This window comes from Equus caballus, chromosome 19, assembly GCF_041296265.1.
Source record: "Equus caballus isolate H_3958 breed thoroughbred chromosome 19, TB-T2T, whole genome shotgun sequence".
Taxonomy (NCBI): domain Eukaryota; kingdom Metazoa; phylum Chordata; class Mammalia; order Perissodactyla; family Equidae; genus Equus; species Equus caballus.
The window spans coordinates 64096719-64114449 of record NC_091702.1 but is presented as its reverse complement, the minus strand read 5'-3'; the positions used below and the strand labels follow the sequence as shown (position 1 = coordinate 64114449).

At 37.1% G+C, this 17731-nt stretch overlaps 1 protein-coding gene across 5 annotated transcripts in view; it reads right to left on the bottom strand.

The window, feature by feature from the left end:
• The window catches only part of ZBTB11 (zinc finger and BTB domain containing 11), a 28832-nt gene that overhangs the window by 4813 nt on the left and 6288 nt on the right, over window positions 1-17731 (bottom strand). For all 5 annotated transcript variants that reach the window (XM_023623842.2, XM_023623846.2, XM_070243846.1 and 2 more), the window contains 7 exons: window positions 15324-15559; window positions 14426-14657; window positions 6676-7520; window positions 6256-6435; window positions 2722-2967; window positions 1246-1390; window positions 505-622 (listed from right to left, as the gene is read on the bottom strand). In XM_023623842.2, coding sequence (XP_023479610.1) covers window positions 505-622; window positions 1246-1390; window positions 2722-2967; window positions 6256-6435; window positions 6676-7520; window positions 14426-14657; window positions 15324-15559 — 2002 coding nt within the window. The remainder of the gene's footprint in view (window positions 1-504; window positions 623-1245; window positions 1391-2721; window positions 2968-6255; window positions 6436-6675; window positions 7521-14425; window positions 14658-15323; window positions 15560-17731) is intronic.

The following is a 17731-nucleotide window of genomic DNA, read 5'->3' as shown; positions in this document are numbered from 1 at the left end:
GGACCGTTTTTTCCTACAGTACCCACCTCCAGGGAGCACATCTGAAGAATCTCTTTAAGTCATTTTAAATGAGTGATTTTATGCTATGTGATTTATATCTAAATGAAACTTTAAAAAATCATAAATAGCAACATCAAAGCTAAAAAGACTGATTAAAATCAAGGGTAAACAAATAGTTTAATATCTTCAAACATTCTTTTTACAGCTTTATTGAGGTCTAACTGACAAATCAACTGCAAGGTATTTAAAGCGTACACTGTGATGATCTGACGTATGTATACACTGTGAAATGATTCCTCCCATTTAGTTAATTAACATATCCATCACCTCAGAGATAAATCTATATACATATGTGAACATTTAGGTTCTACTCTCTTAAGTTTCAATTATACAATACACTGTTATCAACTATAGTCACCTCAAAGATTTTCTCTTGAAAGCCACTTTCAAATAAACTGAGTAAGAACATAAAGAAATTGACTGGTTCACATATTAAATACTTACTGAGTACAATGATAGCCTCGAACCTCAGGCTTTGGCTGGTGTTTCTTTAGGTGCTTGCTGAGTCCAGAGCCTCTGTGAAAAGACTTTCCACACACTGAGCAAAGGTACTTGGACTCTCCTTTAAAAAAATAAAAACCGTGTCACAAATCCAGCAATCAGGTGCCCTTCCAATAGAATACTGTATGACATATTTCAGAAGTTATCTGATCAAGGGGACATGAAACGATAACGTTTGGCAGTCACCTTCTAAGACTAACAAACCACATCAAAATCCCTATTTCCTCTCAACTACAGTACTACGCCCAAAGAACGTCATACATTTGCATAATCATCAGGATTATAACAGCATAGCACCAAAGTCCTAGAGCAGGCCTCTACCCTTCACCGGCCATTTCCACACAACTGCTTTAAGCACTGAAAATAAGTATGTGTAGACCACAACTTCTAATAAAATTATAAGCCACATATCACGCTGACAGTTACATCTGCCTATTGCTTAACTTTTTAAAAGCAGGATCATTTCCTTAGGTGCCTGGATCTATGTTATGCATGATTTAGTACTCAGTACACATAAAACTAGACTTAAGAACACCTTTTAACTTTACTCTCATTAATAAAAAACTGTAGACATACAGCCATCACAATATCAATATAACTTCCAAAATAATCACAGTGTAATCAGTATAATAGTAAATTAATAGCACACAATATCTAACTATGTCAATATAAATTTCTCATTACCTGTGTGAATACTCATATGTTCTTGAAGACTCCGTTTGGTAACAAATGATTTAACACAGAGTTCACACTGGAACTGCTTTTGTGACTGATGGAGACTCTGGTGTAACTTTAGACCATGCTTGTAGATGAAAGTCTTTCCACAGACCTAAGACAGCAGAGGTATTTAAACCAGTATAACAGAAAGGACATATCGGAAGAATGAGGACAGAGAAACCAGTATGCCATTTTGAATCAAAAACTTAAATTATAAGTAAAACAACAAAGTGAAAGTTTAAACAAATGCCAGGAATATCAGCTGGCTGATCATCTTCTGATTCAGTACCTAACAAATACTGCCATTTTTCTTACATCCATGTGGTCACTGGAGGAGCTCAAAGCAGTACAAAACCACCTCACGTTGCCCTTGTGAGACTGGTAAACAGTACACCTTATATTAAAAGGGACATAGGAGCTTGATCAAGAAAATATACTCATCTGCTGCTACATCAACTAGAACAGTGCTCCTCAAACTCTCTGTGATGAAGAACCACTTTTTTTTCCTTTCCCCAGTCCACTGGGGAGAGATTTTTGTTAAACACGATAAAAACATCAATGTCAAATTGCCATGACAATTTCTATAGCTTTACTCTTCATTCCTGTACTTACCTGCCATGGACTACGTATTTGGAGTAATGCTACACTAGAAGACCAGAGGCCCAATTAATACTTAGTTCTTAAACTTACGAATAAAATGATGTTTACGATTTTGTTTCAAAATAATTGAGTGCAGGAGGAAGCAGGGCAATGAGTGACAACATACATAAAACAACCGATCACGTGTTGATAACTTTGAAGCCGGATGAAGGGTACAGGAAAGTCTACTCTCTTACATTCTGTTCTTATATAATAAAAAGCTTAAAAAAACCCGAGAGAGAGAAACATTAAAAATCTCATTAAAAAAATCTCATTGGTTCCAAAACTGTTTAATAATAAAAACAGTGGATCATGCTTATATGTAAGGCTATAGGTGCTACTAGAAACTTTTCACTGTTCCAAATAGCCCAAAGGTGGCTAATCTCAAGACTCTTACCCAAGAGTCTTATTTTGGCATCTGGGTGCCCTTAGCCCTCAGCTCTAGAGAAGGACAAACAGCTCAGGCAGGGTTTTTGCTGAGATCTTCAAGCCATGGGTTCTCTTTCAGCCTAGGATGGTCCTGCTGGAGGCTAAGAGATGACCGGGATGATGAACTGTTTATTCTCAGCCAGTGCATCCTCTGAACCCTAAGTTTCAGGAACAGCCTAAATAGATTCATCTCAAATTACAACAAATTAAACAGCAAATTAACATAGCTGGGAATCACCCTTGACCCAGGCAACAAACTGAGAAAACCACAGAATTCCCTTTGACATTTTACAAGAGTGAGGGTGACTCCAGAATCAGCCAGTCTCACCAGTTAAGTTCCAATCTTCTATATACAACAAAATGTCATGGCTTTACCTGGCACGCATGTGGCTTTACACCTGTGTGCTTTAACATATGTATTCGAAGAGAATATAATTTAGGTAATGTCCTTCCACATATGGAACATATAAATTCTCGTTTGGTTCTGCCCTTCTCAGACGATGTTCCTGATGCCTCATTAGACGTGGAATTGGAAGAGGATGAGGCAGGCGAATCTTTTCTGGCATGTCGAATAAGATGTGCTCGCAAGGAGGCACGGTACTGGAACTGTTTTTTACACAACTAAAAGGAAAAGTAAACAAAATTCTGTCCAAATGTAACTCTATTACAAACGTTAAGTGAAACAACTCATAGTTTAACTTTCCATTTCTTTGTTACAATTATACAATCAATAAACACATACACTACGTCAAAGACAATACGCTGAGTATCAGGTTATAAAGATGAAAGGGATAGGACCCAGGCCCTCCTTTGGAGAGGTTTATAATCTAACCACAGAACAGGATTTATATGTAAAAAAGGTGCAATATTTAAGAAGAGGGAGCAAGAGAAGGCCTTGCTGAGGTGGCTAGGTCTGTCTTGAAGGAATGGAAGGACAGAGACAGAAGAATCTGTCAGTGTGAGTGCTAATACCTGCTGGATGGAGAAAAACGGGTTGGAAAAAGTAGAACGATAAAACTGTGATGGTCTTTGGGATTTCATCCTGAGTTGTTGGGGATTCATGAAAGTTTTTGTTCTTTCTTTTAAAATCAAAGTTATATACGCTCACCATCTACAAAAACTATTTTTTTAAAAATAAATAAAACTCGTCCCTTGGTCCACTACCTCTACCACTTTTTCTTTTTGACTTTCTCATGATGCTTATCTTTGTAACTCTAAGTAACATGAATAATGGATGACCCTCTCCTCTGCCCTCCACTCCCTAAATACATGCAAATCCCTTCCATTACCCTACTTTCTCACGACAGGGATGTCATAATTTGGATTAGATCAATTACAGTGCTGACATTATTTGGATGATGTGCACATTATTATGGCTGGGCCACATAGTACACTATGATTCTCTTTCCTATCTTTTTGTTTTCTGTTTTGCTTATTTCTCTCTGTATTTACTGCTAATTCATCACCTAAACCCTTCCCTCAACTACGTGCTGAGAGGAGATTTAGAACACATCACCTATGGGAGATCTGTCAGAGCCTTAGGTCCTGCTCCAACTTGGGCTGGCTGTTCCTACACTTGCACAGTCTGTAGAACTGGACCCCCCATTCTCCGGTCCCCACGTCTGCTCACTTTAGTGGAATACCTCTGCCAAAAGCTTCCTGAGAACGGGAGTTTGGGAGGTAAAGTTCTGGAGACCTCGCATGTCTGAAAATGTTCTTATCGTACCACAGAAACAATTTGACTGGCTACATATTCCAAGCTGGGAATCACTTCCCTTTAGAACTTTAAAGACATCGTGCCATTCTCTGCCTTCTAGCTTCTGTTGTTACTGCTGAAAAGCCTGGAACCATTCTGACCCTTATCCTTCTACGACCCTGACCATCTTTTCTCTGTCTTGCAATTTATAAGATTTTTATCTGTCTCTTGATTCTGAAATTTCATAATATATCTTGATAAAGATTTATCCTCATCCATGGTTCTGGGCATTCAATGTGCCCTTTTAACATGGAAACTTGCATTTTTTTTAAACTAATTATTTTTTAATTTTAATTTTTGTTTTTATAGTTTATTGGATTGTAACATTATATAAATTTCAGATGTACATCACAATATATTTCGAATCCTGTGCAGATTACATCATGTTCATCACCCAAAGACTAATTATAATCCATCACCATACACATGCGCCTAGTCATCCCTTTCACCCTCTCCCCCTCCACCATCCCCTCTGGTAAGCACCAATCCAACCTGTTTCTCTGTGTTTGTTTCTCATTGTTTTTATCTTCTACTTATGAGTGAGATCATATGGTATTTGAATTTCTCCCTCTGACTTATTTCACTTAGCATAATACCCTCAAGGTCTATCCATGTTGTTACAAAGGAAACTTCTATTCTGAATGTCTTGAAATTTTTCTTTATTACATCAGTGATTTTCTTCTCCATGTTCTCTGTTTGGAATTATTTGGATATTAGACATTAGACAATCCCCTAAATTTTTTTCACTCCCATTTTCTAATTTGTCTTTTGCTTTCTTTTCTGATTTAGTCAATTATATTTCTCAACTTTTCTGAAATTTTTATATTTGTGTCATTATATTTTATTCCTAAAAAAGCTCTCTGTTCTCTTAAAGTGCCCTTTTAAAAACAGAGTACCTGGTTATCGTCTGTAACTTTTTCATTTATCTCTGACATAAATCATACTTTGGGGTTTTTTTTTTTTTTTTGAGGTTTTCTTCTCTCTGTATAGTCTTGGATTCCTCAAAGTTGCTTTTTTTTCTGGAAATATTTATCATGAGTCTGATCACTGATGTCTATTCAATTTCAGAATAAGATGTTAAAAAAAGAGATTGGAGGGGCCGGTCTGGTGGCGCAATGGTTGGGTTCGCACATTCCGCTTCAGTGGCCCGGGGTTCGCCAGTTCAGATCCCAGGTGCGGACATGGCACCGCTTGGCACGCCATGCTGTGGTAGGCGTCCCACATATAAAAAAAAAAAAGTTGAGGAAGATGGGCACGGATGTTAGCTCAGGGCCAGTCTTCCTCAGCAAAAAGAAGAGGATTGGCAGCAGTTAGCTCAGGACTAATCTTCCTCAAAAAAAACCCAAAAAGCAAAAAACAAAAAAACCAGATTGGAATGACTGTGTAACTAGAGGGCGGGATGCCAACCACAGGCTTTCTTCAGCAGCATCTTTAGGTCTTTTGTTATTGGGCTTCGGATTTCTCATCTCTGAGAAATCTTGCTTTCGGATTAAGGCTGCTAACATTCTGGAACTTGAGTAGGAAAAGAGAAGCTGAAAGGTTACCATATTCAGTATGTACACTTTGACTTCCCCTTGTTGTAGGTATAGTACATTCACCCTCACTGTACACCCTGTGCCCCAGAGCAGTTATGGTTTTATCTTTTCCAGAAAGTAGAAGATGGATCTTTGGCTGAGGGGATGGTGGTGGTGATTTCTTTGCTTCTTAAAAACACTTTCTAACAACGAGTCTCACTTCTGCTTCAAGGTAGCTAGTAGGACTAATTCCAGAGCCATCTGGTAGTGTGCAATACAATTCAGATTGATCAGCTTTCCCCACTGAAAGTGGGAATGAGCCCTTTCAAATCTGCAAAATCAGTTAGTCCATCTCTTTATCAGAGTCCAGATTTAGCTGCTAAGGTCTTCTCCCTGTTCTCTTTGCCCTTCTATGAACTTATACTTTTAGAATGAAAATTTAATGTTGTCTTACAAGGCATTAGGAGCAAGCAGAGGTACGTCACTGAATTTTTTTGGTCAAGGAATGACATATACAAATCAGAAGATGACTCTTATAGACAGAGAGAATACAAATGATAGGATAATAATGAAGCAGTAAGTTGGATTCTATTTGTCACGAAGTTAGAGCCATCTTCAATTAGCTTTCCAGATACTTACAGGACACTTGTAATCTCTAGCTCTCTCATGTTTCAGTGTGTGCATTATAAGGGCATATCGTCTCTGAAAAACCATTCCACATTCCCCACATTTATGGGACGCTTCTTCTTCAGTATTCTCCTTAGCATCTCTTTTTGGCTGTTTCATCTTTTTTCCTCTTTGAACTAATTTCTGGGCCACCTAATTAAGGGATAGGAAGCATAATCTAAGTAAATATGCTCATTTTGATTTTTAAAGTCATGAGTCATAAATATTTCAATTTCACATTTATTACTATTGATATTTAAAACATTAAGTTGCTTTCTTGCACCTGACTCCCCCTCCCTCCCAAAAGAATCTTCATGACAGGCATAAGTTTATCAGTAAAATGCTTTCAACCTAAAGCTAAAACTACAAAGCTCAACTCTTTTCTCATCATACCTGTTGTACTGCTGACTTAGGAAGGGCTTTCCGTTTCTGCAGCTTTTTCTCCATTCCTTTGTGTAGTCGGATGTATCCCCCTTCGTTAACAGAACGCTGCCGAAGCCTGCTTCTGTAAGTGTCATTATCAGGGCCAAGGTCTGGCTTTGCTGTCGGTGCAACTGGATTTTCCTCATCGTTTAAAGACTGGCCAGAGTTCTGCCTAGGCTCTGTAATGTCTTCAGCACAGATGTCCTCAGCTGATGTATCATTTCCCATATCACTGTTTTCTGGAGAGCTACTAATCACATTCTCTTTTGAAGCTTTAGGATGAACATTAGAAACTGTGCTATCTTCTCTGCTGTTTAAAGTTTCTAGTTCTGTCTGACTGTTTTTTGTTACTAAATCAACAGAATGCACTTCAGGATGGGAATCAGTTATACAGCCTGCAGGTGACAGAGCAGCTTCAGCCTCTGAAGAAACCTGGGGCTCAGGCTGTTGTCCTAGCTCTCCATTCTGCTCAGCTTCTGGCAAGTCTCCATTCACCAGCAGGACAATTTCACAATCCCCAAGCTCAGTAGATAAAGTTGTCGTGGTTCCCTCATTGCTGGCCACAGGAGGCGCTGTAGCTCCATTTTGTTCTGTTAAGTCCTGGGTAGATGCAACAGTTTGTACTTCACCCTTCTTATATACTGTTAGCTGCTTCTCTTCCATTAGTTTATGTACACTTTCACAGATTTCTAAAACTTCTGACATAAAAAGATGACGAGCCAAGACGGCTACGTCAGCCATGCTATAGAAGTCAAAGCTCAGCACAGAAGTATAGGCAAATTCCAGTAAAGGAAGGAAGCTTGCCTTACAAAAACCTGTAGGAAACAAGATAGATGGGGGACAAAAAAGTCAAACCACCACTAAAACATCTTATAAGAACAATTAAAATATACGATTATGAGAGTATAAAATAGAACATAAAGGCCAATACAACTATTTATTCTGCAATTAAACACCCTGGATTTGTTTTGTGTTCTGGTTGCATATTAAACCTTGACTAACTCACTTCCATGAGCCGAGTCTCTGAATACCTAAAATAGAAAATAATATCAGATTTACTACCTCAAAGAGTTGTTGTAAGGCAGTCATTTTCAAACTGTACTCCTTAGAACCCCGGGGGTTCCTCAAATTCCCCTCAAGAAACAGCTGCTGGAGAATGGAGGGTAAAAAAAGAGAGGGAGGTAGGTGAGTAGGCAGGGTTCAACCAACCTGTCCCCTAACCTCACTTCAGTAAGTGTAGCTGTATATTTTCATAGAAGTCCATATAAAAATTGGATTGTGAACAATGGGTTCTACACTAAAAACGTAAAAACAAGGTCTATGGTAGGAGTCAGCAAAATTTTTCTGTAAAGAATCACATAATAAACATTTCAGGACATAAGGTGTCAGTGGGCCATTGTAGCTGGAAAGAAGAGCCATACACAGTATGTACACAAATGGGTGTGGCCGTGTTCCAATACATCTTCATTTACAAAAGGGAGGGAAAGGAGAACTGGCCTTTGGGCTATAGTTTGCCTATCCCTGGACTAAAGAACGAAATAATTACTATGAGGTATTACATTTTTATTTTATATGAGAAAATAAGATCAGTTTCTCTCTTTTCTAAGTTCTCAGTACTTCATTTTCAAAGCCATTTTTAATATTCATGATTCAAAACTCAGAAGACACAGTGATAGGTCCAATTCCACCTCCATGATTAAGAATGTGTACAGCTTTCCAGTTTCTTTATACAGTCAAGCAAATATTATTCCTCATCTCATAGTAGATGTCATCTTACATATACTGTTCTATGTCTTGCTTTTCTCATATAATAATTTATCTTAGAGGTCTCTTATCAAAATATAGAGAGCCAAAGCAAGCCTTTAAAAACTCACACTTGCTGCACTTTTCAGTTTTGACTCAAGGTACATAAAATGTGGTCCTTTTACACAGGCAGATAGGGGATGAACAGGTGTAATGGGAAGCCTCGAACTGTGAGATACATTAGGAGTCAGACTGAAAACTGAGGGGACTACATATCAACATGATCATCACGGCTAATTCTGCCATTCCTAGGAAAGCTGATAATTAAATAGGCTGAAGCCAATTAATCCTGCCACAAATCACGAGACCAAAAAGCTTGAGGTAAGTAAGAATATTTCTTAAAACAAACAACAAACACGACACACCAACAAAATCCTGTAGTTTGGTCTTTTACCTAGGACCTCTTTAATTTCTAAGTCTGAAGTCAGAAGAAAAATTTCCCATAAAAGAATTAACACTGTTCCAAATAAGACTTTAAATATCTAAAACTATTTTTTCAAAGGTACAAGTCATAGGTTTACTGCAAAATATATAAAACACAAAAGAAAATAATAAAAATCACTTATAATCGTACTTCCAGGAGATAACAGGCAGATAATTTTGGTATTTTGTTTTTACCCTAGTTTTTTTACATACACATACACACATTCTGCAAAACACTGTAATCAAAAGGAGATGGACATTTTTGCAAGATGAAAAAGTTCTAGGGATCTGTTAACACAACATGAATACAATTAACAACAGCGAACTGTACACTTAAAAATCATTAAGAGGGTAAATTTTATATTCTGTGTTTTTTACCAAAATTTTAAAAAACAGACAACAACGGTCATACATAGAAAACTTATGACAGGAAATTCCACATCCAGCAGTATGGCAGACTAAAATACCCTCCCTGATTGACCCACTTAAAAAAAAAGCTAGATAAAAATATTTAAAAATATTATTTAAATAGGGGGCTGGCCCCGTGGCCGAGTGGTTAAGTTCGCGCGCTCCTCTGCAGGCGGCCCAGTGTTTCGTTGGTTCGAATCCTGGGCGCGGACATGGCACTGCTCATCGGACCACGCTGAGGCAGCGTCCCACATGCCACAACTAGAAGAACCCACAACCAAGAATATACAACTATGTACCGGGGGGCTTTGGGGAGAAAAAAGGAAAAAAATAAAATCTTTAAAAAAATATATATATATATTATTTAAATATATTCAGCGCCCCAGCACAGAGTGGAAGAGGTAGAAAAATCTTCCCTGAGGAGTCATGACCACAAGCCAGGCTTAATTTGGTGTTTTATTTTGTTGAATCTATAGCACTTCAGTAGTCAAAAAAAGCTCAAGCTGAGAATTTAAAGCGGTCCCAGTCTGGTAACGCCCTCAGCATATAAAGAATCAAAAGTTTTCTCTGTGGAAAACACCTTCAACCCAGGACTCAAAAGATTTCCCATGAAGTTCCAAAGAATATGAATTCAGTGTAAAAAGACTTTTTAAAAAAAAATCACAAAGAAACAAGGCATCATGAACAAGAGCTAGCAGAAACAAACAGCATGAGTCACACCAGCAAAGATTTTAAGTACTGCTATAATCAGATATAGAAAATAAAGGCTGGCATAACATCAATAAAAAACAAAAGATCATACAAAGTAGCCCCCCAAAAGGGTCTACTGAAAAAGTACTAAATAGAACCTCTAAAAATGGAAAACAGAAATTAGAATGAAAAGCTCAAATGAATTTAACAGCAATTTAGACACAGCTAAAGAGTGAGTGAACTAGAATTTTCCAGAATAATCTACAAAGAGATGAACAAAACATGAAAGAGAGATTAAGAGATACAAAATATAAAGTGAGAGCGTATAACTGGAGTTTCAGAAAGGCAGAAGAGAGAACGAGGCAGGGACAATTTTTGAAGAGATACTGGCTGAGAATTTTTCTCAACTGATGAAAGACAATAATCTCAAATGTTGAGTTTAGGGAGCCCAACAATTTCCATGCAGGACAGTTAAAAGTCAAAGATCCTCATGTTGGATTAAGAACAAAATCCAGAAATATGATGCTTAAAGAGACATCTAAAATATAAGGATACACAAATAGATTGAAAATAAAAGATGGAAGAAAGATATCCTAGGCAAATATTAACAAAAATATTGCTTACATAGCTAAAACATATTTACATAGCAGCTAAAATAGAAAATATTGTTTACAATAGCATCTAACACAGACTTTAAGGGTGAAAAGCATCATTAAAGATAAAGAGAGTCACTACATAATGATAGTAGTAAAACTGTACAGTAGTAAAGTTGTAGTTTTTCTCCAAGCTAAAGCCAGGAGTTAAAAAAAAAGGCAGCAAATCCCTAGTAAGAAAAATTTTTAAATAAAAGAAAAGGCACAAATAACCAACATGAGGAACGAAACAGACATTATTTATAGTCTCTGGAGACATTTAGAAGAGAACATCATGAAAAATTTTGTGCCAATAAACTTGAAAATTTAGATGAAATGGACAAGCTGATAAAAATATAACTTTCTAGGGGCCAGCCTGGTGGTTCGGCACTTAAGTTCACACATTCTGCTTTGGCAGGCCGGAGATCGCTGGTTCAGATCCCGGGTGTGGACCTACGCACTGCTTGGCAAGCCATGCTGTGGCAGGCGTCCCACATATAAAGTAGAGGAAGATGGGCATGATGTTCGCTCAGGTCCAGTCTTCCTCAGCAAAAAAACGAGGAGGATTGGCAGCAGATGTTAGCTCAAGGCTAATCTTCCTCAAAAACAAAAAAAAGATATATATACACATACACACACACACACACACACACACACACACACACACTTTCTATAAATTACTCAAGATGCAACAGAAAACCTGAATAATTAATTCCCTAATCTTTAATTAAACTTGTCAAATTGCTAGTTAAAAATCTTCCCACATGGTCCACTAAGACCCAGGCAATTTTAGCCACCATTCTACCAAACATTCAAGAAACAAATAATTCTAATCTCATAGTAACTATTTCAGCGTATGTAAAACCAGTAGGGAACACACATTTTATAAGACTAGACCAACTCTGATATCAAAACATGACAGTGTGGAAAAAAAAAGGAAAATTACTCATGAATATAGATGCAAATGTTCTAAACAATGTTAGAAAACCTAACACAGAAATTTATACAAAGGTGATAGATGACTAAACTGGATTTATCTCAGGAATGAAAAATTAGCTTAACATTAGAAAATCAATGTAATTTCTCACATTATCAGAATGAGAAAAATAAAGATGGTCTTGATAGATACAGAAAAAGTATGTGGTAAGTCAACACTCACTTCAGAGGGAAATTCCTTAATGTTAAAGGGAGCATAGAGCTATCTATTTAAAATATTTACCAAATAATATATTCATGGTAAAAATGCACTTTCTTTAGAAATGGGAATGAGTTAAATGAAGCTTCCATCACCATTTCTATTCAACTGCTATTTTATTGAGGTCTTGGACAGCATTGTAAAGCAAAGGAAAAAAGTTCAAAATATAACAACTGAAAAGGTAGAAACAAAGCCATTATTATTAGCAGTAAGATATTTGTTTTATGTGGAAAATCTCAAAGAATCTATAGATAAATGTCTGAATGACTAAGGGACTCTAGCAGCACTACTTATAAAAAATCAATATACACCAAAAATAAATCAGAAATTATATAATTTTAAGAAGGAACAAATTATAATAGTAATAAAAAGTATAAAGTACCTTGGAATAACCTAACAAAAGATGTGTGAGACCTTTATGGACAAATCTCTAAAACTTTATTAATTCAATGTATTCTCTACCAAAATGCACTCTTTTCTTTTTGTGGAAGTTGACCAGCTGCTTTTACAGTCTGTATGGAAGAGCAAAAGGTTATGAATAACTAAGACTCACCTGAATAATAAGGTGGGAGACTTTTCTTATTGTTATAAAGCTAAGGGAATTAAGACCAAGCGACAGTAGCGTAGGAAGAGACAACCAACACCAGAACAAAGCCTAGGATCAGCACCAAACACACAGGGAAATTTGTTCTGTAAGAGAATCTGCATGGTCAATGAAGTTTTCACTAAATGTTTCTGAGACAAGTGATGATCCAAACGGGGAAAAATGAAATCGAAGATCTATCTAACAGTGACAAAAATAAATTCCCAATAGATTAAAAGTTAAATATGAAAGAAAAATTATAAAAATTTAAAAAGACCACATACGAAAATATCTTTATGACTGAGAATAATTTTTTAAAAGCATAAACATGAAAGAATATACTGATAAATTCAATTATATTGAACTAGGTAACTAAAGATGTACATTTTATCACTGTCTTTGATACTGTACACATATTTTATAAGTAGTACTTAATATTGAAATCAAACAATTTTTCATAATGTCCACTTTACCTGCTATTGGTTTACACCCTATTTGCTGGACAATATATAAAAACTAGCATATGGGGGGGCTGGCCCTGTGGCTGAGCAGTTAAGTTCGCGGGCTCCGCTGCAGGCGGCCCAGTGTTTCGTTGGTTTGAATCCTGGGCGCGGACATGGCACTGCTCATCAAACCACGCTGAGGCAGCGTCCCACGTGCCACAACTAGAAGGACCCACAACAAAGAATATACAATTATGTACCGGGGGGCTTTGGGGAGAAAAAGGAAAAAATAAAATCTTTAAAAAAAAAAAAACTAGCATATGGAATGAAGACTAACTGAAGATTGTTTTGGAATATGAGGATGCTGTGCTACAGTTACCTCGGGGCAGACATTTCATCTGCTACAAGCTCCTGAGAAACTGGAAAAGAGCAATATTCATATGCTGCTCTCTTTCTGCTGCAGGTGCATGAAAGATAGGAAAAAAATTCCAAAGCTAACTTGTGTCAAGACCACACCTGTGATGAGTTTAATTATTCAGATGGCCCAGTATAAGACATATTCTCTCCTCTGAGTCAGCAAACCCAGAAAAAAAAAATCACTAATAGAATGTAAAGCAACTTTATGTTCCATAAAAGTTTTTGCTCACTATTGTATCCCCAGAGCCTAGGCTAGTTTCTTGCACACAGTGGATGCTTAATAGATTTTTTTTTAGTAATTAAACATACAGTTACTGCTAAGGAAAAATATATGTATTTGTCTTCCCAGAAAAGGTGGGTTTAAAAAATAAGGTAGAAAAGGATCAGTGGTTAACTAGGTAAGTGTTTATACACCTGGATAAAGTCACTTTTTTGTTTCAGAAAAGGGAAACAACATTTCACACAGTGATGTCAGTGCTTCAAGAGTTACAGCAAGTTAATATTATGAGAAAATGTATAAATAGGATTACCTATTTTAATTCTTCCTAAATTTTCATTTGTTGACTCCTAAGCCAATATATAAGTTCTAGTGAGGCCAAAAGAAAGTTAAATTATTCATTTACAATAATAATAATGAAAACAAAGAAACAAAAAACACACCTGGAATTTTGATTATTCTACATTGACAGTTTGATTATTGAACCTAATGAATTCTAATCATTATTCTTAAAAAACAAAAAGACAACAGACTTACAAAAGTGCTAATTACACAAGCTACAACATAAGACATAAGCAGTCCATTTCTAAGTAACATATTTGTTTAGTGTAGTAACAGTGATGCAGTTATGGATTTCTCTCAAACTACCTTTAACAGTGTGAATCCCAGAAATTCTTCTACTGCCACAATTGTCTTGCCTAAGAGGCAGTGACAGGAAAAGACAAGCTTTTCTATAACTGAAGCTTGGACACTGGCCAGTAGGAAGGACCTTTTCAGTTCAGCTTAGCCTGCCGCTGTAAGTGGGCTCCTCCCACCTGAGCACAAAGCTTGAGTTTGTATGACACACACACCCCCTTCTTCCAGTACGTACTTATACACAAAAAGCAAGAAATATGAGAAAATTCTTACCAGAAAGATCCACCACTGCCTCATGACTGGAAACAGCTCCTTTCTCAATAAAAAGATCTCGAAAATATTCGCTATTAGCTGACAAAACAGATTTATGAGCTTTGTACTCTTCTCCTTCAATTAACAAAGTAACATCACAGAACTGGTTGGAGAGCCTCTGTTCGTTCAGCTGTTTTAAGACAGCCTGACAATGTTTTGGAGAAGAACGTTTCACCACTCCTTTGGTGTCAACCTTTCAAAATAAGTTTGAGACCAAGAGTTGTATTATATATCATCTGTATTTCTACCCTTAACAGAATTTAAAACAAGACACATTATTCCCTTTTAAAAGATACCACTAATTAATAGGAAAAAAGAACCTGATATTCTTTATTATCCTTGTATTTAAATAAAAACATATGTTGTTGTTGCTATTTTTTGCTATGTTCATTCTATTTGACCCAAAGAAAACCTGCATTTCACTTCTTGCAGCCTGCCTCTCCTTACTAGTCAGAAATTTGATGATGTATGAAGCTAATGCAGGCAAAAAACAAAGACCTAGCCAGCTTAATTTAACCTTGCTGCAAGACCCAGACTGCTTTCAGAAAAGTATTCTGTCTACCTGTACCAATATACCATTAATCAGGAAGAGAGGAGGAGCAATTAACAACAAATTAACAAGTTGCATTCTGAAGAGAAGAAACAACAGGAATATTTATGATGAACAAACAGACAATATTAGCATACTTTTAGTATATACAACAACATAGTACACTACTTTAGACACAGACCTGCTTAAATCTTCAATGCCAGTGCCAACAGTCAAGCAGTTTTAGTGGTTTAAGAAAAAATTTACGATGACAACCAATACTAACACCCTAGTTAACAAATGTTAAAGCCAACGGAAAGCTCCACTTACAAATACAAGTTCATGTTTGGATACTGGCTTCTTTTTTGCAGGCTTGGAGGCTGTAGTTGGAGGTGAAGTAAAGTTGCTCAGGTCATCCTCCGATTCATTACTTTCTTCTCCAGATTCAAGGTCTAGTCCCAATTCTTCCAACATTTCTGAAGTATCTGATATTGGACGGGAACGATCTAGTTTCTCCTGGCATTTGCTACACTGTTTAATGTAATCTTTGACTTGCTTTAATATACCTATAATGAAAATAAAAATTAACAAGTCAAATTTAATACTGTTCTTATTTGGAAATTGAAGAATATATTATGTTGCTGATTATTTAATCTGTGTACACTAATGTATGTTCGAGTGCATAAGTGCAGACACACCCATGCCCCATAATGTAGAGAGTTCTTTAGAAAGTAAAATACATTTTTTCAAAGTTACAAGCTTATAAACGATGGTTTGCTTCCATGCTCAGGTAGACTGTTTTGTTGTTTATTCCTTGTTATTCACTTCCCCATCATACAGGATGATTATGTAGCACCAGCCATTTCCACGTGAGTTGCAACTCATTTATACAATAACTAAATGAAACTGCCAATATTCAACTGTTTTTGACCTTCATAAAAGTAACATAACGTGGTTCAAGCTAATACCTCTCCACCCTACCATCACCAGACTTGACCATGCAATTTGCTTTGGCCAACGGAACTACGAATGGATATGATGTGTACCATGTCTCGTTAGCAGCTTTAAGAAGCACTGTTTCCCATTAGTTCTCTGATCTTTGTGCCCTCTCCCAAAGAACAGCATGTTCAATATGGATCTGTCCTTTAGCCCGAACTGCAGATGAAAAGACAGGCGGAGCCAATCTGCAATCTGAACAGGACCACAACCAAAACTTGTAATGAGAATGTAAAATAAACCTCTTGTTTTTGAAAGCTGAGATTTTAGGGTTGTATGAAGTAATAGCATACACAATCTAACCTTATTCTGAATTTCAACTTCCAGCCCAGCAAGCTGGGGTAGGGGTAGGGGTAGTGAGCAAGGAGGAACACTTTTTTTTTTTGAGGAAGTTTAGCCCTAAGCTAACATCTGCTGCCAATCCTCCTCTTTTTGCTAAGGAAGACTGGTCCTGAGCTAACATCTGTGCCCATCTTCCTCTACTTTATATGTGGGACACCTGCCACAGCATGGCTTGCCAAGTGGTGACATGTCTGTACCTGGAATCTGAACCGGCGAACCCTGGGCCACCCAAGCGGAACATGCGCACTTAACCACTGTGCCACCGGGCCGGCCCCTGGAACACTTGTTATACACACACAAACCTCCTCCCTGGCATCATCCTGGTAAGGCAGGACATTCAGTTCCCATTCTACAGAGGAGAAGAATGAAGCCCTAAGAGGTAATAAACTTGTTCAAAGTCACATCCAGTAAACTGCATAGGTGGGCCTCCAGAAGCCACGTGATTTCCAATATATTATGCTACTTACCCAAGAACACATGTGTCCAACCCTGTGGCAGAAACTTCTTTCCCTCACAATTCCCAAATACAATGCAAATGAAAAGGCTAATTAGCTAAACTGATACAGAGGTATATAGTAAACTCCTGAAAAGAGTTTCAAGATGTCAAATTATACCAAGTTCCTTGCACCTTCAACCTTCAGAGAGTATCCAAGCAGTATTTCTCAAATTGTATTATGTCCCATACTTACTAAAAAAGTACACACTGAACTAATACGTTCAGAAAATTATATTCTCATTTTAGACACACATAACAGATATTATATTAGAAGCTCAGAGTTCTACAATGAGGAAACCTGTTTAACCTAAGTATTTGCCAAAAGTGTGTGTTTGCAGAATACTTCAAAGCATAACTGAGGAAATAATGGGTTGGGGTTAAATATAACTTCATAAAAAGACATTTACATGTGCATATCTAGAGAGTAGCAGGCTATATTCTAGTGTCTGAAATGTTAAAGTCAATAATAAGTCTATACCTGTATGAGGTATAGTGAGCAGGTTTTAAAAAACCGATAAAAAGGGGGCTGGCCCCGTGGCCGAGTGGTTAAGTTCGCGTGCTCCGCTGCAGGCGGCCCAGTGTTTCGTTAGTTCGAATCCTGGGCGCGGACATGGCACTGCTCATCAGACCACGCTGAGGCAGCGTCCCACACGCCACAACTAGAAGAACCCACAACGAAGAATATACAACTATGTATGGGCTTTGGGGAGAAAAAGGAAAAAACAAAATCTTTAAAAAACTGATAAAAAGGCTGGATGGATATATATTTTACATACAATTGTGAGTAAACAGAAAAAACTTTCATTCTCTTTATAAAAAAATGAAAAGATGTTCATCCTCTGTAAAAAAAAAAAAAAAGTAAATGGGTTGGGATAATGAAAAATTTCTGAAGATGAGTAGTTGC